This window comes from Otolemur garnettii, unplaced genomic scaffold (assembly GCF_000181295.1).
Source record: "Otolemur garnettii isolate 467f Iridium unplaced genomic scaffold, OtoGar3 scaffold00008, whole genome shotgun sequence".
Lineage (NCBI taxonomy): Eukaryota > Metazoa > Chordata > Mammalia > Primates > Galagidae > Otolemur > Otolemur garnettii.
In genome coordinates this window covers 25,866,491-25,887,487 of record NW_003852403.1, presented here as the reverse complement: position 1 = coordinate 25,887,487, position 20,997 = coordinate 25,866,491, and the positions used below count along the sequence as shown (strand labels likewise).

At 38.8% G+C, this 20,997-nt stretch overlaps 1 protein-coding gene across 1 annotated transcript in view; it reads left to right on the top strand.

Annotated features, from left to right (window-relative positions):
- The window catches only part of BICC1 (BicC family RNA binding protein 1), a 293,563-nt gene that overhangs the window by 253,419 nt on the left and 19,147 nt on the right, over positions 1-20,997 (top strand). Inside the window, exons 5-17 of the mRNA XM_003783644.2 lie at positions 267-425; positions 1,660-1,713; positions 2,537-2,731; positions 2,957-3,208; positions 5,615-5,746; positions 8,301-8,487; positions 10,289-10,450; positions 11,010-11,200; positions 11,348-11,480; positions 12,048-12,204; positions 13,910-14,075; positions 16,704-16,743; positions 17,127-17,281. Coding sequence (XP_003783692.1) covers positions 267-425; positions 1,660-1,713; positions 2,537-2,731; positions 2,957-3,208; positions 5,615-5,746; positions 8,301-8,487; positions 10,289-10,450; positions 11,010-11,200; positions 11,348-11,480; positions 12,048-12,204; positions 13,910-14,075; positions 16,704-16,743; positions 17,127-17,281 — 1,983 coding nt within the window. The remainder of the gene's footprint in view (positions 1-266; positions 426-1,659; positions 1,714-2,536; positions 2,732-2,956; positions 3,209-5,614; positions 5,747-8,300; positions 8,488-10,288; positions 10,451-11,009; positions 11,201-11,347; positions 11,481-12,047; positions 12,205-13,909; positions 14,076-16,703; positions 16,744-17,126; positions 17,282-20,997) is intronic.

Below are 20,997 nucleotides of genomic sequence, written 5' to 3'. Positions count from 1 at the left end.
AAAGACTACTTTCCAAAAACTTATCTTGGTAAAAACTATATTTTCTATTTTTTCTGACAAATTTGTCTCAAGATGAGAATTTCTTTTTTACAATTGAAGATAGTTACTGGAAATCAAAGAACGCTGGTCGATGATCTTATTAAAGAATTTGAAAGCTTTCCCACTGGAAGTCTTTGTTAGTACCATTCCCGTTTCCTTGGCAGCAAAGTGTTTTAGGAAGCTGTTCTTTTCCATGCATCAAGTGATAATACATCATTTCTGTGTAGAGCAATAGAGTCACGTTGAAGATGGATGTTTCACACACTGAACATTCACACGTAATCGGCAAAGGTGGCAACAATATTAAAAAAGTGATGGAAGAAACTGGATGCCACATCCACTTCCCAGATTCCAACAGGAATAACCAAGCAGAGAAAAGCAACCAGGTGATTTGCTTTTTCATGTGAACTCAATGGGCCAAATTACAGCATTCATTTTCAGGGTGCATGTCTTTACTGAAAAGTGAGATCCGAAAAGTAATCCTACAGATGCCACATGGGATGGATGGTACCACTGCCTGCAAGGAGATTGAAGATTTTACTGTGTTTTTTTGAAATGAGCTGTAGGGGTGCCCTAAACTCTTCATCTGTAAATGGTTGATTAAAAAAACAGAGGAGAATGTGATGAACAAGACTGAGAAAGCATTTCTGTTAGGAAGGACATGGAAGCTTGACTAGTCCAGGCACCTTCCCATTGCTGGGATTCTGCAGAAACCCAGAAGTGGTCCTCGAGGCTGCACCACGTCCCCTTGTGGCAGGTGATGCTTGAGTGCCTAGCTTCTTACATTGATGAATTATGTCTCTCTTTAGTGTATGTACGTTTTTTTCTGGTACAAATGGAGCTCACCTGTCCACACATAAGCACTTCCAATACTTGAAGTATCATATGTATAATTTGAAAGCATTATCTCTTCTAAACTAATCACAGTAATCGAAGTTATCAGCCACAGAGATGAGTAAGAAATAGTCTTTTCTCTATAGGGACTGATGGTGACAATGGGATGTATGCATAAGGGACTAGATTGAAAGCTGTAGAGAAAGCAAGGGCAGTATTCGGAATATTTAACAGCTGGTATAGCATGGCCTAGGAGTGGTGTCCTAGAGCCACTGTACCCCATCCTGATGCCAAGACTAACACTTTAGTTGACGAATCAGGGGACGGTCCAAGAGATCCCTGGGGAAAGCTCCAGGTGGGCATGAGAACAATGATTATTCACCATCTGGTATGGAAGTTCAATATTTTCAGAACCTGGTGCAGCCATATCATTGAATATTGATATGCATCTGGTATATAGAGAGTTTAGACAAAAGGGAGAAAATTCAGTGAACAAAAGCAATTATGAAGAGGGGTAGGATGGCCTCATGGGGGCTGTGGGACTTCAGGTAAATCCAAGGGGTGCTATAAATCGGTTGACCACCTGAGTATCTCATTAAAATGCAGATTCTGATTAAGCAGGTCTGGATTAGGGCCTGAGATCCTTCATTTTTAATAAGCTCCATGGTAATGTTGCTGCTATTTGTCCCTGGACAACACTTGGGTAGCAAGGATGAAGATTAACTGGAAAAGCAGATGTGAGTTAGATTAAAATAAATGTAATTCTGTGTTTTCTTACTTTTGCAGGTCTCTATAGCAGGACAGCCGGCAGGAGTAGAATCTGCCCGAGTTAGAATCCGGGTAACTCTTTATTACTTTAATATTGTACATTGATATCAGCAACTTTTCTATCATAAGGCATTAAAAAGTCATAATTTATGGCCAGTCATGGCCGTAATTTATGGCTTCTACCTGTAATCCTAGCATTCTGGGAGGCTGAGGCAGGTGGGTGGACCTCCTGAACTCAGGAGTTTGAGACAAGCTTGAGCAAAAGAGAGGCCGGGTCTCTGCTGAAAGTAGAAAAACTAACCAGGCTTTGTGGCAGGCACCTGTAGTCCCAGATGCTTGGGAGGTGGAGGCAAGGGGATCACTGGAGCCCTAAGTTTGAAGTTGCCATGAGCTATGACACCCCTGTGCTCTACACAGGGAGATAAAGTGAGACTCTGTATGAAAAAAACAAGGAAAATTGTAATTTATCATTTTATAACCAAATTGTGTGTGTAATAAGTAGGAAATAGTGGCAAAATTTGTTTTAATGCCTATTTAATGCATTATCTAAATTTTTATTGTGGGTATTTTAAAAAAATTTATTTTTTATAAACTTTTTTTTTCATCTAACATGTTTCTTAAAGATACTCTGGGATTTTCTCTGACTTAATGTCTCTGTTGTTTTATAAATGATCAGAAAGAAGCCCAAGGAAAGTGCCCATGCGTTATAGACCCTCAGGTTTCACAAAAGGTTCCTTCCATTGAAGAAACCATATCCAATGTTAGTCTATTTAAGCTTATGTCTGCAATAAAAACAACTTGTTTCAAAATCCACGTTCAGAAAAGAACTGCCGAGTTGCGTGCATCTCTGTTAACACTTTAACTGTGCCCTTGTGTTCTTGTCGTTCCGTTGCAGGAACTGCTTCCTTTGGTGCTGATGTTTGAGCTCCCAATTGCTGGAATTCTACAACCGGTTCCTGATCCCAACTCCCCCTCTATTCAGCACATATCACAGACGTACAACATTTCAGTATCGTTTAAACAGCGTTCTCGAATGTATGGTGCTACTGTCATAGTACGAGGGTCCCAAAATAACACTAGTGCTGTGAAGGTAAACGACTTAGATAATTCACATCACCTTAAACGCACAGATCATGCAAGTTTTATTTTTAAAGGCTATTAGTCTAATATGTTTTCCAGAATTTTCGTTTGTATTACATTTTGGCTTACAGAATATACTATATTTTTTTCCATAGCTGTTAGAAGCGTGGTAGTCTTTCTTTCCATATGAGCAATTATTTCATAGGATGATTTCCCTCCCACCTTCTTCTCATAGGAAGGAACCGCCATGCTGTTAGAACATCTCGCCGGGAGCTTGGCGTCAGCGATTCCTGTGAGCACACAGCTAGATATAGCAGCTCAGCATCATCTCTTTATGATGGGTCGAAATGGGAGCAACATCAAACATATCATGCAGAGAACAGGTGCTCAGATTCACTTCCCTGATCCCAGTAATCCACAGAAGAAATCCACTGTCTACCTCCAGGGCACCATTGAGTCTGTCTGTCTTGCAAGGCAATATCTCATGGTAAGGTTACTGAAATAAGTGTTACCATTTTTTTGAACCTCTTTGTATTTACTGTGATGTTGTACCACACACTGTACAAATGTGAGATTTAAGAAAGTGCTTTGGAAGCTTGGTCAAAAAAGGAAGTTTCATGGTAAAAGAAAATAACTAGAAGAGTAAGCTTCACCGTGCCTCAAAAGGTTTAATGTCATTGCCTAGGTGAGTAATTTTCTTGCAGTACTTTTTTTTTAAACTTAGACCAGACACGGAAGAGGTTACATTGCAGTAATCGACTGTATTTTGTGGCACGGACGGACGGTGATTGTTTTCATCTGACATGTAATGTTCGTGTGCAATTTGCATTGGGTAGAAACGTCTTCTGTTTAATCAGAAAAGTAAAAATATCATTTAAATTTTACCCTCAAAGACCTAAATCTTGGCAGCCTGAAACATTTGTATACTTTGTAAATCTCCAATGCAGTTAAAGTACTGTTTCACAATTAAAATACTATTTAGCTACAAATTTGAGCGTCTCTTATTGAAGAAAACAAGCAAAGATAATGTGCTATAATTCAATGCTATTGCTAATTTATAGTTTACGATATTTCTGTTCCACCTGTATTCATTCTAAACTCCAGTGTGTGAGTTTATATATAGTAACAAAATGAATGGATATAATTCTAGGCTCACAAATATTCTTATCAGAAACACCATTGTATTCTCTTGTTCAGCCCTTGACCTTTAGTGACATTTGAATCAGTAAACGGCAGGTGTGACCTTTGCTATTATTAACTTGCAGGATTTGTTTTTGAGAAACTTTAAGAAAACCCAAGTTTGTATTGTTAATTCCATTCCTATAAGAGATGAGGACTTGTTATTATCGTTAGGAATTATAATCCATGATTTAATAAAAAATTGTTTTGTTGTGAATAATTTTGTTTCAGCTAAACTTATTTTATCAGATTATTTTTAATATACCATACCACCAGTCAGGTAGCATATTTGTAACTAAGGATTATTATAATTATTTTTAATATTTTATCTGCTTAAAAGATTTTTAGGTATTGTTCTGTGCAGTTATGAATTTATATTCATACTTTGACTATTCCTGGCAAAAATGAAAAAAGACATTGAACAATATTGAAAGAAGGAAGTAATAACCTATATTTTAAATGCCATCACATTTTTATTTTATTCATTTTTATTGTTTGGGATTCATTGAGGGTACAAAGAATTAAGTTACACTGATTGCATTTGTTAGGTTAAGTCCCTCTTGTTATTGTGTTCTGCCCCCAGGAGGTGTGCCCTACACCCTAACTCCCATTCCCCTCACTTCTCTCCTCTCCCATCCCTCATTCCCTTACCCCCCACTTGTATTAGATCATCTGCTGCCTTCATATTAGAATTGAGTATATTGCTGCTCCATTCTTGTGAGGCTTTACTAAGAAGAATGTGTTCCAATTCAATCCAGGTTAATACAAAAAAGATGGAGGCTTTACATCTTTTGTGTTAACCTGTATTAACCATCACATTTTTTAATAGCATTGTACTTATAAAAATTACTTTTATCCACAAGAGAAATGGAGTGTAGTTTTTCATTTTGATCCCAGTATGCCTAGTGGTGGCTTCTCTTGATGTGTATGTATAAAATCCAGCAAGCAGTGAGCTAGCATTGTGTGGTTTCTATACTCAGTAGATCAGGGGCTTAGGAAGAAAGTATCAGAGAAAAATCTCAACTAAACTCTTCAGTGCTAAAAGTGAGATAGTTAAATAAGGGATAATATGCATAGTAGCAGTTTGCTCCAGAAGGGAGGAAAGATTTGAGCTGTATCAGAAGGTAAGCAGCGTGAGTGTTGGTGAAGAAGCCTTTTGATGAGTTAAGATAGCAAAGTGAGGGATCCCTTTAAAGGATAGTTTAGAGGCTGGTCTGGCCTGGAGGAAGGGCAGGCACAGGGCCATAGAGATTGACAAACAAGCAAGTCTGGGCTGAAATGTGAATATTTTTTTAAACACTGATAAATGTTTAGTTTTCATTCTGGATACATGATGAAGTCACTAGTGTAAGTCACTGAGCAAAAGTATAAGATGAGTATCCTTAGCGTGGTTGAGAATCTAGTTTCTGGCATCACTAACAAAACCGAAGTCAGAGAATAAAGGAATTTTCCAAGGTACAGAGTGAAAAAACAATTCAGGACCAAAATCAGAAACCTAAGACATAATAATTTTGTCATCTAAAAATTGTTTTCTCCCCCTCAACATTATTCCCACACCAACCTTCCAAACCATGTAAAGGGGACGTAATTTAGCTGTAATACTTTGGCTTACTCTTTGTATCTAGAAAACACTACATTACTTGCACTCATGTTAAATTAGCAGTCAAACGATTAACTTTTTACCCCAAAATCATTCTGTTGTGACGTTTTCTAGGGTTGTCTTCCTCTTGTGTTGATGTTTGATATGAAGGAAGAAATTGAAGTAGATCCACAATTTATTGCTCAGTTAATGGAACAACTCGATGTCTTCATCAGTATTAAGCCAAAGCCAAAACAGCCAAGCAAGGTGGGTTCAGAGTCATGTATCATATATAGTATCAGATTCTATACGCTGTTATTTTACATGCAAGTGTGTATTTGCCTGTACGTGAAACTAGTATCTATGCAGCACCCCTAATGAGAAGGTCTGAAATGCTCCAGAATCTGGAACTTTTTGAGCACCAGCATGTTGCTCAAAGAAAAGGCTCATTGGAGCATTTCAGATTTTCAGAGGAGGGATGCTCACCCCAGGGCAGATAATCCAAAATCTGAAAATGTCATAAATTTAAAACATTCCTGGTCTCAAGCATTTTAGATAAAGGACACTCAAGCTATACGATAATCTATATCATTATATATTAAGTTATATGAGTATAACATTTTAACAGTGCTTATTATTGATCAACATTTTCTTTATGTATTGGGTTTTGGAGTCTCTTTTTAGTAACATTATTTTTCTATAACTATATGAAAAAAAGAAAAACATTTTCCTTAGTTTGCAACTTGGTCACTTTAAGCTTTACTAAGTTACCAGAGAGTTGATAAGGCTACTTATGTGTTATGTGTGTATGTATGTGTATGCACATAACCAATGCAATTATAAAAAAGTAAAGCATTGAATTATAACGCCAGTAGACTAGCCTTGAAGATTTAAGGAATAGGTACCAATTCTTTTTAATAAATAAAATTTGAACTGTCCCCAGTTCAGCGTTCCTGGAACTTTTCTTTTAAGATGTTGCAAAATTATATTAATTATATAGACAGCAAAAATGTCGTGCAATAAATCTGATTAAGTGCCAGTGAGAATGAGGAAAGAGGAGTGTTCGTAAGTTAGTATTGTTGTGCAAATTGGTCCAACCACTTTAAAGAGAAATTTGGGACCGTCTGACCCCTATGGAAATACTGAGACCCTACCTGCTTCAGTTCTGTGTTCAGTTGTACTCTCTGAAGACAACTTTGCACCAGGAGTCAACACAAGAATGATGTTGCATAAACACAGTTGATTGAGTGATCGTGTGTCCCAAATGGCAGCATTTAGGTATAGCATATTTTTTAAATGCCAACTATTGTCTGGCTGGACATCCACCAAAATCATGAGGAGTTGCCTTTGGGGCAGTGGGAAGGAAAATAGAACTAGGAAAGTAAAGGAGAGAATGTTTGTTTTCTTTAACAAAAACCGGAAACAAAACCCAAGGCTGGGTGTTAGGTACATAATTGTTATATTAATCTTTTTTTTATGTTTAAAAAACTCTTCAAAATAAAAGGATTTATAAAAAGTAACTGTATTAAATTTATGGAAGCTTTAGAAGAAAAACATGAAAAATAATTCGTGAACCCAGTGGAGTTCCCTAACTTATTCTAGTAGGTAGAACACCAGTCATGCCTTTCATGTTTTAATTTCTAAGCCATAAATGTAGAATGGAATATGTATCATATGTATTATATATAATTATGTATATGTGTAAATAATGTGATGTTTACAGTCCAGCTAAAGAAAAACAATTATGCCTTCTCCAAAAGGAAACTTTAAAGGAAAAGAAAGCGTTGATTCTAAGTGAACTTGATATAATGAGTTTAAAGTTAGAGAAAAGGACATTAATTTTATGTATTCTGAAGCTTCATTTCTGACTAATTTGAGTTGACAAAAGTCACTGTAGATCCCAGGATTAAAAGATAAAGACAGAAGAGGCATTTGGGGACTTGTACCTATAATGATGGACAGGCACAAGGAGAGAATCCCAGGAGTTCACAAAGAAATTAACAGGGGTCAGAGAAAAATAGATTATAAATGAGAACTCTGGTCATTTACTGACATCTAGCTCGCCCCTATTCCAACTATAGATTTAACTGCTTTCTCAGCCACAAATTTTCTTCATTGTCCATTGGAGGCTTTTCCCCTTGGGTTCACATTTCCAATTTTTAAAATGAGTTCATTGAAGGTGGAAAAGTTATTTATTACTTGAAAATTCTTTTTTTACCATAAGCTTTACCATAGATATGTCATTGGTGAGGAATAGGGGTACCTCAAGGTCTATTGTTAACTAGTAAACTACAAATGTCAAACGTAAGTGTCTGTTATTATAAAGGCTATCTATGGTGACAAGTTTAGTTTGGTTCATAACAGTGAAATAAAAGCAGGGGCACCTTAGTGTCAAGACAGGAGGCTGTAAAGTGGAGTGGACTGTAGAGGGGGACCCACAGTCCCACCCTCTCACTGCCCCACCACAGCTGTGCTGTGCCATTAGTGACCGTGGCTAAGTCCCTTAACTTCACTGAGTATCGATGATGATTCCCGCCCCTTACGGGTTTGCTGAGATTCGAACATGAGCAGCTTCTGTCACAGCACCTGGACCACAAGACATGCCCAGTGAAGGGTAACCAACGTTTTAGAGTTTTATCAGGAGTAAACTTAAAAAATAAGTGGTTAGAATTTGCGGTTGATTTTGATGGCAGCATTGCCCCGCGCCCTGAGTGGAATTCCTGTTAGCACAGTCATTCTCTACCCACCTTCCCCCCCTCCCCAATCCATTGTAGATGACTCGCATGTCACTTTTTTTTCCTCCCATTATGTGTTTTCATAGTCTGTGATTGTGAAAAGTGTTGAGCGAAATGCCTTAAATATGTATGAAGCAAGGAAATGTCTCCTCGGACTTGAAAGCAGTGGGGTTACCATAGCAACCAGTCCGTCCCCAGCATCGTGCCCCGCCGGCCTGGCATGTCCCAGCCTGGATATCTTAGCTTCAGCAGGCCTCGGACTCACTGGACTAGGTATAAAATTTATTATAGCGCTTCTCAGTCACTGGGGAAATGCTTATCTGGTTCCCTTTCTTTCTACCATTCGGGTCTACATTTAAAGGCTTTTTTTTTTTCTTCCTGAGGCTCTAAGATCAGGTGAAAAGCAGCAGAACTTAACATCAGTCCATTTCAGGTTTTTTGTTAGACTGTATGTATTTAGTTCCCCAGATTCTTCCCGTGTTGGCATAGATAATCAAGGTCTGACTGTTTTATTCTCAGTGGCTGTTTGTTCTCCTAAATTAAGAATGCCATTGAGATGGGAGTGAGCAGGCTGACGATAATTTATGGGTTTGTCTCTCTTGCATTTGCAATATTGCCATCAGTCCCTAGAGATAAAGATTATCCCATTTGCTTTTCAAAAAGTAATTGCACATCTGTATGAGGGCTGGGGGAGGAGGAGGTGAAAACAAGCCCCCACCCCCAGGGGTCAGGCTTGCCTCACCCAGACACAAAAGAAATCTCGCCTGCAGCCAGACCTGTGTTTACATCTAAGGCAAAGAAAGGAAAAATGAATAAACAAGCTCATCTCTGCGCTTCAGTTAAGAAAGTAGAGTGAACCACTTAATAATCATGGTTATATTCTTGGTCTCTTCTACGGACTGCCAGCTCGCAGGCCGACGTGGGTGTCTGTACATGGCTGTGCTGGGTTCGCTCCTTCCCTGCGTGTTTCTCAGTGACCCTTATTTTAGTTAACACAGTAATCTTTAATTGTTCTGCCTCGTTCAGTATTGATTTAAAATAAACAAAAATACTGTCAGAAAAATTACAAATTTTTTTTAGTAGCTATTTTTGCTTTAAAAATTTTTTTAATACGAGTATGATATGGTTGAGATTCTATGTAGCCCTGCCTAGGTGTCATTACAGTAAAGAAGGATTTCTTTTCTTGGCCTCTAATCTAACAAAGTCGTTCCTTTCACCAGGACCTGCTCAGAGTCTTAATACTAACATTATGATGCTTGAGAGCCAGAAAATGCCAATTAGGTAACTTCACAAGATCCAAGTTCATCTTGCACTAAACGAGTAAAGACTCAGAGTTACTGAATTTTTTAAATGTTTTCATGGCTGTCCTATAGTACTTAATGATTTATGTGGATTCCTGACAACCTGCTATAAATCCACATTTTATTTTAGAACATTTTTTAAATGCCCAAAGAGAAATTTAAGTACTTAAATTCAAATTCAAGGATTGAATCCTTAGAACAATATATATATATGTATGTATGTATGTATGTATGTATTTTCTTTTCTGAGACAAGCCTTTATCATTAAGATGTAGCCCACAGAAGTCATGTATGCATTTGACTTTTAAAAACTATTGCCATTGGCTCAGCCTATCTGCAAATGGGCTAAATAGATCTATCCTACCTCAGGGAAACATCCCATAGTTGCTGGTGGACGTGGGTGTTTTGATAAGAATTTGGCTGGAAACAGATGACAAATGAATTACACAGAGAAATAAACATGAGTCTCACTTGAGCATCTGGGCAAAGAACCTGGGGCCACTCAGTGACCCTGACTGCTGGCCAGGTTTGGGGACACCTGTCTTCCATTCCTGATAGCATCTGTTTGTGGATAAGCTAATTCCTGTGTGGAGGCTGTATAATGCAGTATTGCAGTATTTCATGTGAAAATTGAAAGAAAATCTGTCACACATATTTTGTGTTTAGAAAATATCAGATTATGTCAGTGTGCATCCCAAGTGGCAATATTGCTGCCATCCCTATTCTAAAATCTTGAATTATCTGTGTATTGACTTTACATTTATCTATTACAGGTCTTTTGGGACCCACCACTTTATCTCTAAACACTTCGACAACCCCAAATGCACTCTTGAATGCTCTCAATAGCTCAGTCAGTCCTTTGCAAAGTCCCAGTTCTGGCACCCCCAGCCCCACATTATGGGCACCCCCACTTGCTAATCCTTCTAGTGCCACAGGTGAGTATATCATTAATGTACAATCAGAGGCATGCATTCTTAGGTATTGTCAGTTTTTAAATAAAATGTACTAGTGGCTCAGTTTCCTTAGGGAAAAAACCATGGTTCAGAGGATACTCCAGCCAAACAGAAATTCGGTGGTGAGGTATCAATTACTTAAAATGAAGCCTAGGAAAGCAGTTTTTGATACAAATATGAAATATCTTCAAATGTGATAAACAGAATAGGAGAAAGAGTAGGATGTTCAGGAAGCAGTGGCAAAGGCTCATGAAGAAAGAGTATCAGCCAGGCTCTACTTGGACTAACCTGCTTGGTAGTCAGAGCACAGGGTCAACCTGGGTCATTTCCTCATCTATATCATGAGGGGCTTGGATTTAATATTCTCTGTAGCGGTGTTCCATTTTAACATGGTTTTGTGTTTTGGTAGTAACATTAAAGCTATTTGCAGAGAGAAATCAAAACTGAATTCTGAATTTGTAGCAACAAAACTGACAATTTTTATTGGTTTTGAAAATAACAGTTGTTGATTCTGAGGTTTGTCCTGTGAAATGTTGCATAGGTTTTTCTGCAATACCACACCTTATGATTCCATCTACTGCACAAGCCACGTTAACCAATATTTTGCTGCCTGGAGTGCCTGCCTATGGGCACACGGCTCCATCTCCCCCTCCGGGCTTGACTCCTGTTGATATCAACAGTCTGCAGACAGAAGGCAAAAAAATCTCTGCTGCTTTAAATGGACATGCACAGGTAATGCCCTTCTGCTGGAACAGGTGATCTGTGCTGTTTGTAAGAGATAAGCCACTGGTAATAACATGTCTAAAACATCACCTGAAATGAGTTTTAAATTGTAAAATTATGACCATATCTGTATGTTATTTTCTATTATTATTTCAGTCTCCAAATAGAAAATATGGTGCAATATCCACTTCATCACTTGGAGAAAAAGTGCTGAGTGCAAGTCATGGTGATCCATCCCTCCAGACAACTGGGTCTGAGCAGGCGTCTTCCAAAGCAAGCTCTGCAGAAGGTCAGGAACTCTATTTTTCATGCTGAAATTCAATCTTTTTACTCGCATAACAAGAGGATCATAGTCTATGCTGTGATTTTGAGTTGGTTTTGCTAATCAACTATAACTCATCCTTCCTGAACTATGTGAAAAGACAATGTCTTGGATATAATATGAAAGAGCTTGCTGAAAGATGAACTGAAAAGCACTTTCTCCAGAAAGACTCACTTGCCCATTACATTATAACTTCCTATATGAAAGTGAGGGTAATTGTGTAGCAGGCAGGCACCAGTTTACCAAATGCTACATACTGTATATTGTTTTCCCAAGTAGAATATCTTTTTAAGAACCTTTTAACCCCCAACAATCTTTTAAAAACATGAGGATCTTGTCTTCATATTGAATTTTTATGATGGCCTGAATTTGTTAAGGTTTCATTCACAGATGAACGCTGTTACACCCTGCCTGTGTCAGGCTAATCATGTCACTGTAGAATTGGGTTCTGATTTTTGTTTCCATTGCAGGTAATTACCAACTATAAGATGAAGTTGTTTGGATGTCTCACTTTTTCCTCCTTCTCTTCTGCAGGTTGTAATGATGCTTTCGTTGAAGTAGGCATGCCTCGAAGTCCTTCCCATTCTGGGAATGCTGGGGACTTGAAACAGATGCTGGGTCCCTCCAAGGTTTCCTGTGCCAAGAGGCAGACAGTAGAACTACTGCAAGGCACAAAGAACTCGCACCTACAGTATGTATTTGAATCTTAAAACCTTTGATCCTTTGAAAGAAAGTATGCAACAGGCTCAATTTGTTTTAAAGTCAACAGTCAGTACTCTTCAGTTCAAGTCAAGTTTGATCTCATCTATGAACTTTTTCATTTTATCTTTTCTTTTTAAAAAATTCAGTAAGGAATAATATCGGATGATTTTCACCCTTTTCTATTTTTCTCCATATTTTCTTCTCTATCCGGCTGATGGGGTTTACATCCCTGTCTTCTTTTACCATCTATATTGTTCTGAAATTTTAGCATTGTCTCTGCTCAGTGATCAGCAGGTCAATTTTTTTTTCTGTGATTTTTGCCAATATAAATTTTCCAACTGCAAGTTCTCCTTCATTTGGCTTTGAATTTCTTTCTAAAACTATGGCACCCCTTTTTCCAGAGTAATTAACCATGAACTTTAACAAGTTCTTAAGAATGTCATGACGCTTAGGTTAATTAATCATTACTATTCCCATTTTGTCCAATTCTGCTTTTTTTGTGTTTTTCTTTACATGAAACTGATACTCAGTGTTCTTTTTTTTGGAGAAATGGTTTTGCTTTCTTCTAACTATTGGTGCATTTGAGGCATCCCCATTTCTTTGACCATTAAGTATGCCCTGAATCTTTGCATCATCTTCATCTGGATTAAGCTGCAGCTTTCAGAATCGTCTCCCTGCCTCCAGTCTCTGATCAGCTTGATCTGTCCTTTATTTTGCCCCAGCAAATTTTCTTGGAAACACAAATCTGATCTTGTCACACTGTGGCTTAAAAACCACCCCAAGTCTGAATTGCATGCTTCTTTTCCTTATGCTCTTCGGAGTCGCTGTTCTCCTGGCTTTTGGCACTAGTGAACTTGCAGATACCTTAGTTCCCAAGTTCATACGTCCTCTGTGAAGCCTCTGTCAGCGTTTGTCAAGCTAAGTTCATTTTCGTCGTGTATCCCCATAGTCCCTTCTAAGTTCTTCTAAATTCCCCTGTCATAATAACTGAATAGTTAAATAAGTAAAACATGAATTAATGAACAAATTCAGCTCTTTGATACTGTGTACCCCTATTTTGTTTGAGCCTAACTTTGAACTTGGGCTATAAGTATTCTGTATATTTCATGTGTTGTAATTCAGGTAATTACTTCCCATTACATGTGTAAGAAACACTTTCATGCTCTGTTCATTTGCCTAAGCACACTGGGGAGAATGTTTCTTACTTGTTACCATAATCATGTGCATATTTCACACATGTGCATTGTATCATCTGCTGGCCTTCACATTGACTAGGTCTCTGTTTACTTTGCATGCATGAGTCATTGATATTTCCTTGATGTATAAAAATTAGATATCTTGTCTGTACAACTATTCCACCTGTATTATATGCAGTATACTATATATGCCGTATGTATAATGTGTATAAATGTATATTATGAAATAGTTTCAAGCTCTAGTCTTAGAGTCAGGATGCCTGGGTTCAAATTCCAGCTCCACCACTTGCATTGGAAGTGTGACGTTGGATAAGGTCTTTCACTGAAGAATGAGGATAACAGTAGTACCTACCTCATGGCATTGCTGTGAGGATTAAATGAGATAATACCTGTAAATAGCTGATGATAGTCAACATGCCTGGTAAATGTGGCACATGGGAAACATTCAGGACATTTGTACATATACTGGAGTGTTAAATCCCAAACTCTGTTCCACAGCAGCACTGACAGGTTGCTCTCAGACCCGGAACTGAGTGCCACAGAAAGTCCTTTGGCTGACAAGAAGGCGCCAGGGAGTGAGCGAGCTGCAGAGAGGGCGGCAGCTGCCCAGCAAAACTCCGAAAGGGCCCACCTTGCTCAACGGTCATCATATGTCAACATGCAGGTAATGGTAATGACACAGGATAGTCATTCAAACCTAGTGTCGGGTTAGGGTTTGGAGAACACGGTGAGTGTTCAGCAGTAGTGCAGAAATTAGGTTTTCCTTTTATAATCCCTTCAAAATGAAATTTAAATAGTTATACGGTGGTTAGTTTGCTCTGAACGTTAAAAATAAAGGATTTAGCTGAAGTGAGAAGAATTCTTTACAGTATGATATTAAAAAGGGTGTGAAATGAGCTGTGTCGCTGTGTCTTAGGCAAATAACGTTATTCATCTGTTCCTTGAAAAAAATTTAGATGCATGCGAGGGGCTGTATTGCTAAGTATTATCGCCTCATGACACAGTCTTGGATAAATAGATATAATATTCTTCTGTCTGTGAAATGGAGATGATAAATTTGGTGCCATTTAAAGATAGTTGTAAAAATAATGTGAGTTTTCTTTATTTGGAAATAGATGTGAATATTAGTGATGATTTGGTTGGTTCACAGAATCTTATGATTATTTTAAGCAATTTCTTCAACAGGGACTTGCTCTGTATTTATTTTCCAAGTATTAGGCTAATTACTCAGAATAGACTATTGTCCATGAAATTCAGAAATCTGATGTTTATATAATCAAAGATATGAAAGATAGGGATTTTGTGCTTTCTGCTTTTAGATATTCCTATAAACATCAAATGTTAGAAACAGAATTACTGGGTAGACCTGCCTATTTCATAGTAAGGGATTTATCACCCTCATCCCTCTATCTAGCGCCACAAGAGAGGAAAACATTTTCACAAAATCCTAAAAACAAAATCTGTCATAGGTATGTCAAAGAAACTAATTCATGGAACTAAATTCTGCTACTGCAATTTCAGTGTAAACTCCAGTTCAAGCCTCCTGGTCTGTTTTGAATCCTTTGCCTTTGAACATTTTCATAAAACCACGGCCTTTATAACATGTCAGTGTTTAAATAAAAGACATTGAGTACCTTTCCTCTGAATTCATTTGCAGTTAATAGAAACTAAAATTCTCTCATTTAGGAAATATCAAGTCCCCTTTATAATGTCTTTACGCTTTCCACGTGTCTCGTGGTTCTTGTCATCTTTTCCATCACCTATATACCGTCACTGAATCCAGTTTCATGTTTCTTTTTTGGGGGGATGGATGAAATGCTCCTGAGGCTAGAGCTGCAACTTACGTGTTATCCTGTTAGTGAATAGCTGACTCTTAAAATCTCTGAGAAATCAATGACAGCAGTCAGTGAGCATTGGCAGGGAGAGGATTGAAGACCTCTCTGCTTTCCTTGGCTGAAAATGGTCTGTCTCCTGATCAGTCTTGGAGTGATACATCTCCAGCTCTCTTCTCACACTTATCTCACTTCCTCATTTATTTTTTAGTTACTTCTCTTTCTCAGCCCTGCTAAGGCAATAAGTCATTGAGGCCACAGGTTATTTTTGATTTATTTGTATTCTTCCGCAGGCTCAGCACAGTCTCTTTCATCAGTAGGCGCTCAGTAAATATTTATTGAACAAGTGAGTTTAGGTTCTCCCCACCCCTTGCCCTTAGACATTAATAATTAAAGTTGATTTGAATTCCCAATGCCTTTTTAGTCCTAGGGTATCAGTAACACCGTCAAACGATTGTCTAAAAATCTGGCTCTCCTGGTTCATGGCCGTGTTTTTAGTTATCACCAATCCTGCTTTTTCTGGGACAGCGCCTGTTTACTTTTGTTGTCCTGGCCTGCCGGTTACTCACAGCACATTTCACTAACAGAAGCATCCTGTTTCAGACCGTAAATTATATGGTATAGTCTTCCTGGGAGAAGGGTGAAAGAGCTCTTCCCAACTAGTTCTTGACCCTCCTGGTGGGCCTTTGGGACATGCTTAAATCAAGTCTGAACTAGTTCCTGAGTCAGAGGGTTGCTAACGCTCAGGTGGCCTTTGAGGTGTAGCTGCACTCCTTTCTTCAGAAAGACCCATCTTGGTCCCTGTGTAGACCTGACTGTATCACAGTTCCTCACTCAGTGTACAGGGAATGCATAAATGGTGCCATCCTGTTCCTGTGCAGTGAAAGGTAACTAGATTGAATTTTATTGCTTAATGTCATTATAGATTAAAGCTAGACATTTGCCATTTATGTCACTTCAAAAGCAAAGACTGTGCCATGTAGGCTGAATAATTTCTTAAGTTGCCTTGACATCATAGCACTTCAGGCCACGCTTACTTAATTGAGAGGGGGTTTTTAAGACATAAGGAGGTCCACAGATACCTGACAGTTTGGTAAAGTATTATTTTGAAACTTAGTTAACTACTATTGGGTTATTTACTGTACCTTTAGAAGATATTGGCCCTGGTGTGTTAGATATTTTAGTAAATAAGGTTGTTTTTTTTTCTTTTTGAAGAAATACTCTGTTATCACTGCCATGATTTAAAGTCAGAAGTAATAATTGATTTGAATTTATTAGTTTTGAAAGCTGTTTACATTTGTCACACTTAGATTTCTGTCACATTATAAGGCAAAGCTTAGTGTAGGTCTCTGGCAGATACATGGGATACCGGCAAAACTTCTGTCCTCTAAATGTGGAGCATTGACATGGCATTTGGAAAAAGTGACAATAAAGATATTTTCTCTCTGTTTCATTTTCAGGCATTTGACTATGAACAAAAGAAGCTATTAGCAACCAAAGGTATAGGATACACTAATGATTTTTAATTTATTTTTTTCAGTATACTCATAAATAGTTTTTGACTACTCATGGCAAATTGAGAAATTGGGCACTCATAAAAAAATGAAAATGCTTGGGTTCAGGTTGCATAAATTCCATTAAGACTGGACATATTTTGTTGAATGAATTAGAATTAGAACAATTAAGAAATCATGTAGCATGCGTTTCCTTTACCATTACTTGAGGTAAAATGTTTTATTAAGAGAGCTTAGGCATTTTGTGTTAAGGAATAACATTCAGTGATAATTTCGTCACATATATCAAAAGAGAAAAGCCTTTTTGTAGTATTTTACTAAGTAATATTTTAAACATACCAAGCATTTGTTTTGTATTGTTTCCCAAAGCTATGTTAAAGAAACCAGTGGTGACGGAGGTCAGAACGCCCACAAATACCTGGAGTGGCCTGGGGTTTTCTAAATCCATGCCAGCTGAAACGATCAAGGAGCTGAGAAGGGCCAACCACGTGTCCTATAAACCCACAATGACGACCACTTACGAGGTTTGTAGAGTCACGCCCAACCCACTCTTCCTTCCTCAACAGAAGAAAATAATTATCGCGCCCCCCCCCCAGTTTTTTATGTACACAAGGGAAAGTGATTAGTGGTGTCTTATTTTTAGTTCTATTCCTCTAAAACTTGTTTTTATCAAATCAATGCAATTGCACATTTTTATGGTCTTTTATGTATCTTCTCTCAAAGTTGTTAAAGAGATGTAAATCTGGATGTGTGTTGGGGGTGGTGTGTGTCATTAATGATAGAATGGGTCTAAGATTAAGAAAAAGGCAACGCAGTGGTCCAGAAAAATATATAAAGAGCCCTTTTATCCAGGGGTATTACTATCAAGGCTACCATAGGGGGAAAAGGCAAATATTCAACAAAAACAGGTTTTCAGATAGGAGTTAAAAAAATTCAGTGTGTTCAGATGTGCCAAGAACACAGCAGGAAGTATCTCAAAGAAGAGCTCCAAAATTTTTATGTATCCCAGATGTTGGCTGCTGCGCTGCTCAGGGTGAGACTGGGAAGTTGGCATCCTTACCACTCAGAGGGAGGGATCCAGAGTTCCAGACTCCTCAGCCAGGCTACACGTGACTCGCCAAGCAGGCCTTTTCCATTTGAGAGCTTCAGATGTTGGCTGTAAGCCTTTGGGAGTGGGGGTGGGGCTAGAGAGAATGCGTGCACACCACAAGGCAAGGCGGGGAGACTGTGCAGGCTCAAAGAGGACCCCGGCGATGAATCCAAGAATCACAGTGTTCACCCAGAGCACTGTAGCCTGGAAAACAAATACCAGTTAAGAAGTTCATACTTGTTAGCCTAACAACTAACATTTGTCGACTGACCTTTTTTTCTCCACCCATTTTCTTTGTAATAACTTAGGCTGTTGATGAAAGGCAAAAGCAAACATGCTGCTTTTTTTTCTTTGTCTCTTTGAGTAAGTGAAAAAGCAACTGCTAAATAGAAATACTAAATTGAACAGCCTCCAATGCATTTCACTGTTAGAGTTACAGCAGCAACCTGGCAGGGAAAGAGGGAAAATTACCTTCAGCAGCGAGGGTGCAGGAGCCATTATGAGAATTTTGAGGCTCTAGAAGGTACACGCCTCTTTCTGCCATTATAGTGCTGAGAAAAAATAAACATCTCTTTTTGCCAGCAGAGACCATAAAACTGCTGGGCTAATTTGCAGACTTTGAACCGATGCAGCCTGTGGTTGTCTGTTCCACTCACCCCTGCATTTGGCAGAGTGAAGTGTTAAGTTGTTGGTTGTGTTCTGGAGTTTCAGACATGAAATATGTATTTAACTTTCAACATGTTTATTCTGTTCTGCTCTCTAAGACCAACGGTTTGACAGGTTGAAAATAATCCTTTTAGTAAGTTAGTGGTGATGTGCAAAAGCCAGGGGGCTTGATACCCACCAGTGACCAGCACTGACCAGATGTGTCACTTTGGTGAGTGACTTCACTCCTCTGAGCCTGTTTCTGCATTTGGGTTGTGCTGAGAAGAGCATCAGAGTGGGCATCCAGTGTTTAGCAGGGTGCGTGGCAAAAATTCTTAGTAATATTGAGCTGCAGTTTTCCGTTTTATTTCCACTGGAGAACCTTGCCTTGAAGAAAACCAGTACTCGCTGAAAGATGAGATTATGCATACAAAGGTTCATTGGAGCTTTCTGCACGTCCCAGCTTTTTGCATCCAAAGAAATATCTTAGGGTATTATATAAACACTTAATAAATTAGTAGCAATTATCTCAAATTACATTGATTTAGTTCTTTGTGGTTTATAAGGGGCATTTGCATCCAAAAGTTTATTCTATCCCCACAAACTCCCAGTGAGGAAAGAGGGCCCCAGAAGGTTACATGTCTTACTCAAGGTCATGGTCAGTGTCAGAAGGATTTACTCTTCCTAATGATGTAACCCAAGAGAGTCCATAACAAAAGATGATGTGTAACTGACCTAGAGCCCTGTTGCCTGTACTTTCACTGGTGCCAGAGTCACTTGAATACCTTAATAGAAATGCAGATTCTTCTTCCAGGGTCTCATCCAGTGGGTAGGGAGTACCAGCTATCTGCTCTTTCATCAAGACTCTGGCACAATTCTGATGCAGGCATCTCTCAGGAACTCTGCTCTAAAGGGAAATGCTACTAAGGGGCACGAGGGCAGAAATGGGCATGGAAACCCAAAGGGCTCTTCTGCTCTAGCACTTTGCAGGGACAGAGAGACCACTTTCTGTGGGCAGAAATGTGCAAGGTTGCTCACTCAGTGGCCGAAGCCCAGCTGTGGCTTTCCTCGCAGTGGCTATCTTGGGCTAGCCTGGTCCACTCTCCTGGCTGGTGTCTAGCAGCCTGTTTTCCGTGAAAGGTGGGGAGGGAGGGTGAGTGTGACCAGCTGGACTGGAACATGGGCATTCACCTGAGCTGCCTGTCCTCATTGCCCCTTTAAATGCTACTGATGGAGAAAGATAATTAAGCTTTCTTTATGATGTTCTAGACTCTCCCTGTATGTAGGATTTGAACTTTTCTTCATGTATCCCACATCCTTTGAAATGTAGCGAAAGGGCCCCTCACCAGGCATTTGTTCTCTGAGAGGCAGCAGTTATGACCTGCACATGAATACCTTTCCCTGTGTTTTCCCATAGCTCAGAAGGATTAAAAACAGTCAGTGCGGAGTACGTCTGTGGATAAGGGCATGGGGAAGGACCTGGAGAAAAGTGGAAAGAACAATTTTGGTTAAAAGAACCATATCTCTGCTTATAGCACTAATGCTTTTAATTGGGAAGGTGGCTAGAAACACTCTCCTTTTCCTTACTCTTTTTCCAAAGAAAAACGAAATGAACAAGGAGAATGCTGATATATAAGAAGGTACGTCTGGCCAATAGGTCCTGATGGGTGAGGGCCGCACACTCCGTGTGCCAGGGACCAAGGGTTTCCTGCTCAAGCAAATTTGCTTGAAGCAAGAATCTGGTATCTTAAACTCTGCATTCAGTATCATTGAGAAGCTGGTCTTGAGCAATTTTTTTCAGTTTTAGGGCAGCTTTGAAATATTAACTCATGTCAAAGATCTCCTTTAGATAAGAAGCAGGTAATCTCAAGCTTTTTTTTTCCCCCCCAAGACTCAAAAATATGACCCTGTTTCCTTGATATTATATAGGGACACCAAAAGTCAAACAAAAAGCCGCTTTGACCTGTAATATCTCTGTCACCTCAACAAAACTACTAAGAGGTTTGGGATTTTCCTTTTCTTACTGCTGTCCATCTCTTAAAAGCCTAAGTAATGGTAACGTTTTCTCCAGAACAAACAAAAACTTGCCTCAGAAGTCAAGGATGATTTTGAACTTCCACAACAGTAAGAGTAATGAGGTTATCTGATTATTTTAGTACAAATATGAGTGGAAATATTAAAGATATTTTATTAAGGATACAAGTATTAAGATATTTTCATTGTAGAAGCCATTTCTTGGTGTCAGCATTCTATACATCTCCCAATACCCATTTCCAGAATTCAGCAAAGGCATTTAATAGATGTAGGGAAGAGAATCTCTGAGATTTATTCAGTACTTCCACAAATATTAAGTACCTTCTGTGTTCCAGACACAATTCTATGTATTAGGGAACACAAGATTCTTGCTTTTGTGGATGGAGCTTTCTTTCTGGTGGGTGGAGAGTGACGAGTGAACAAGCAGGCAGTAGGGAATAAACGTCCCTGGTAAATGTGAAACTGAGGCTG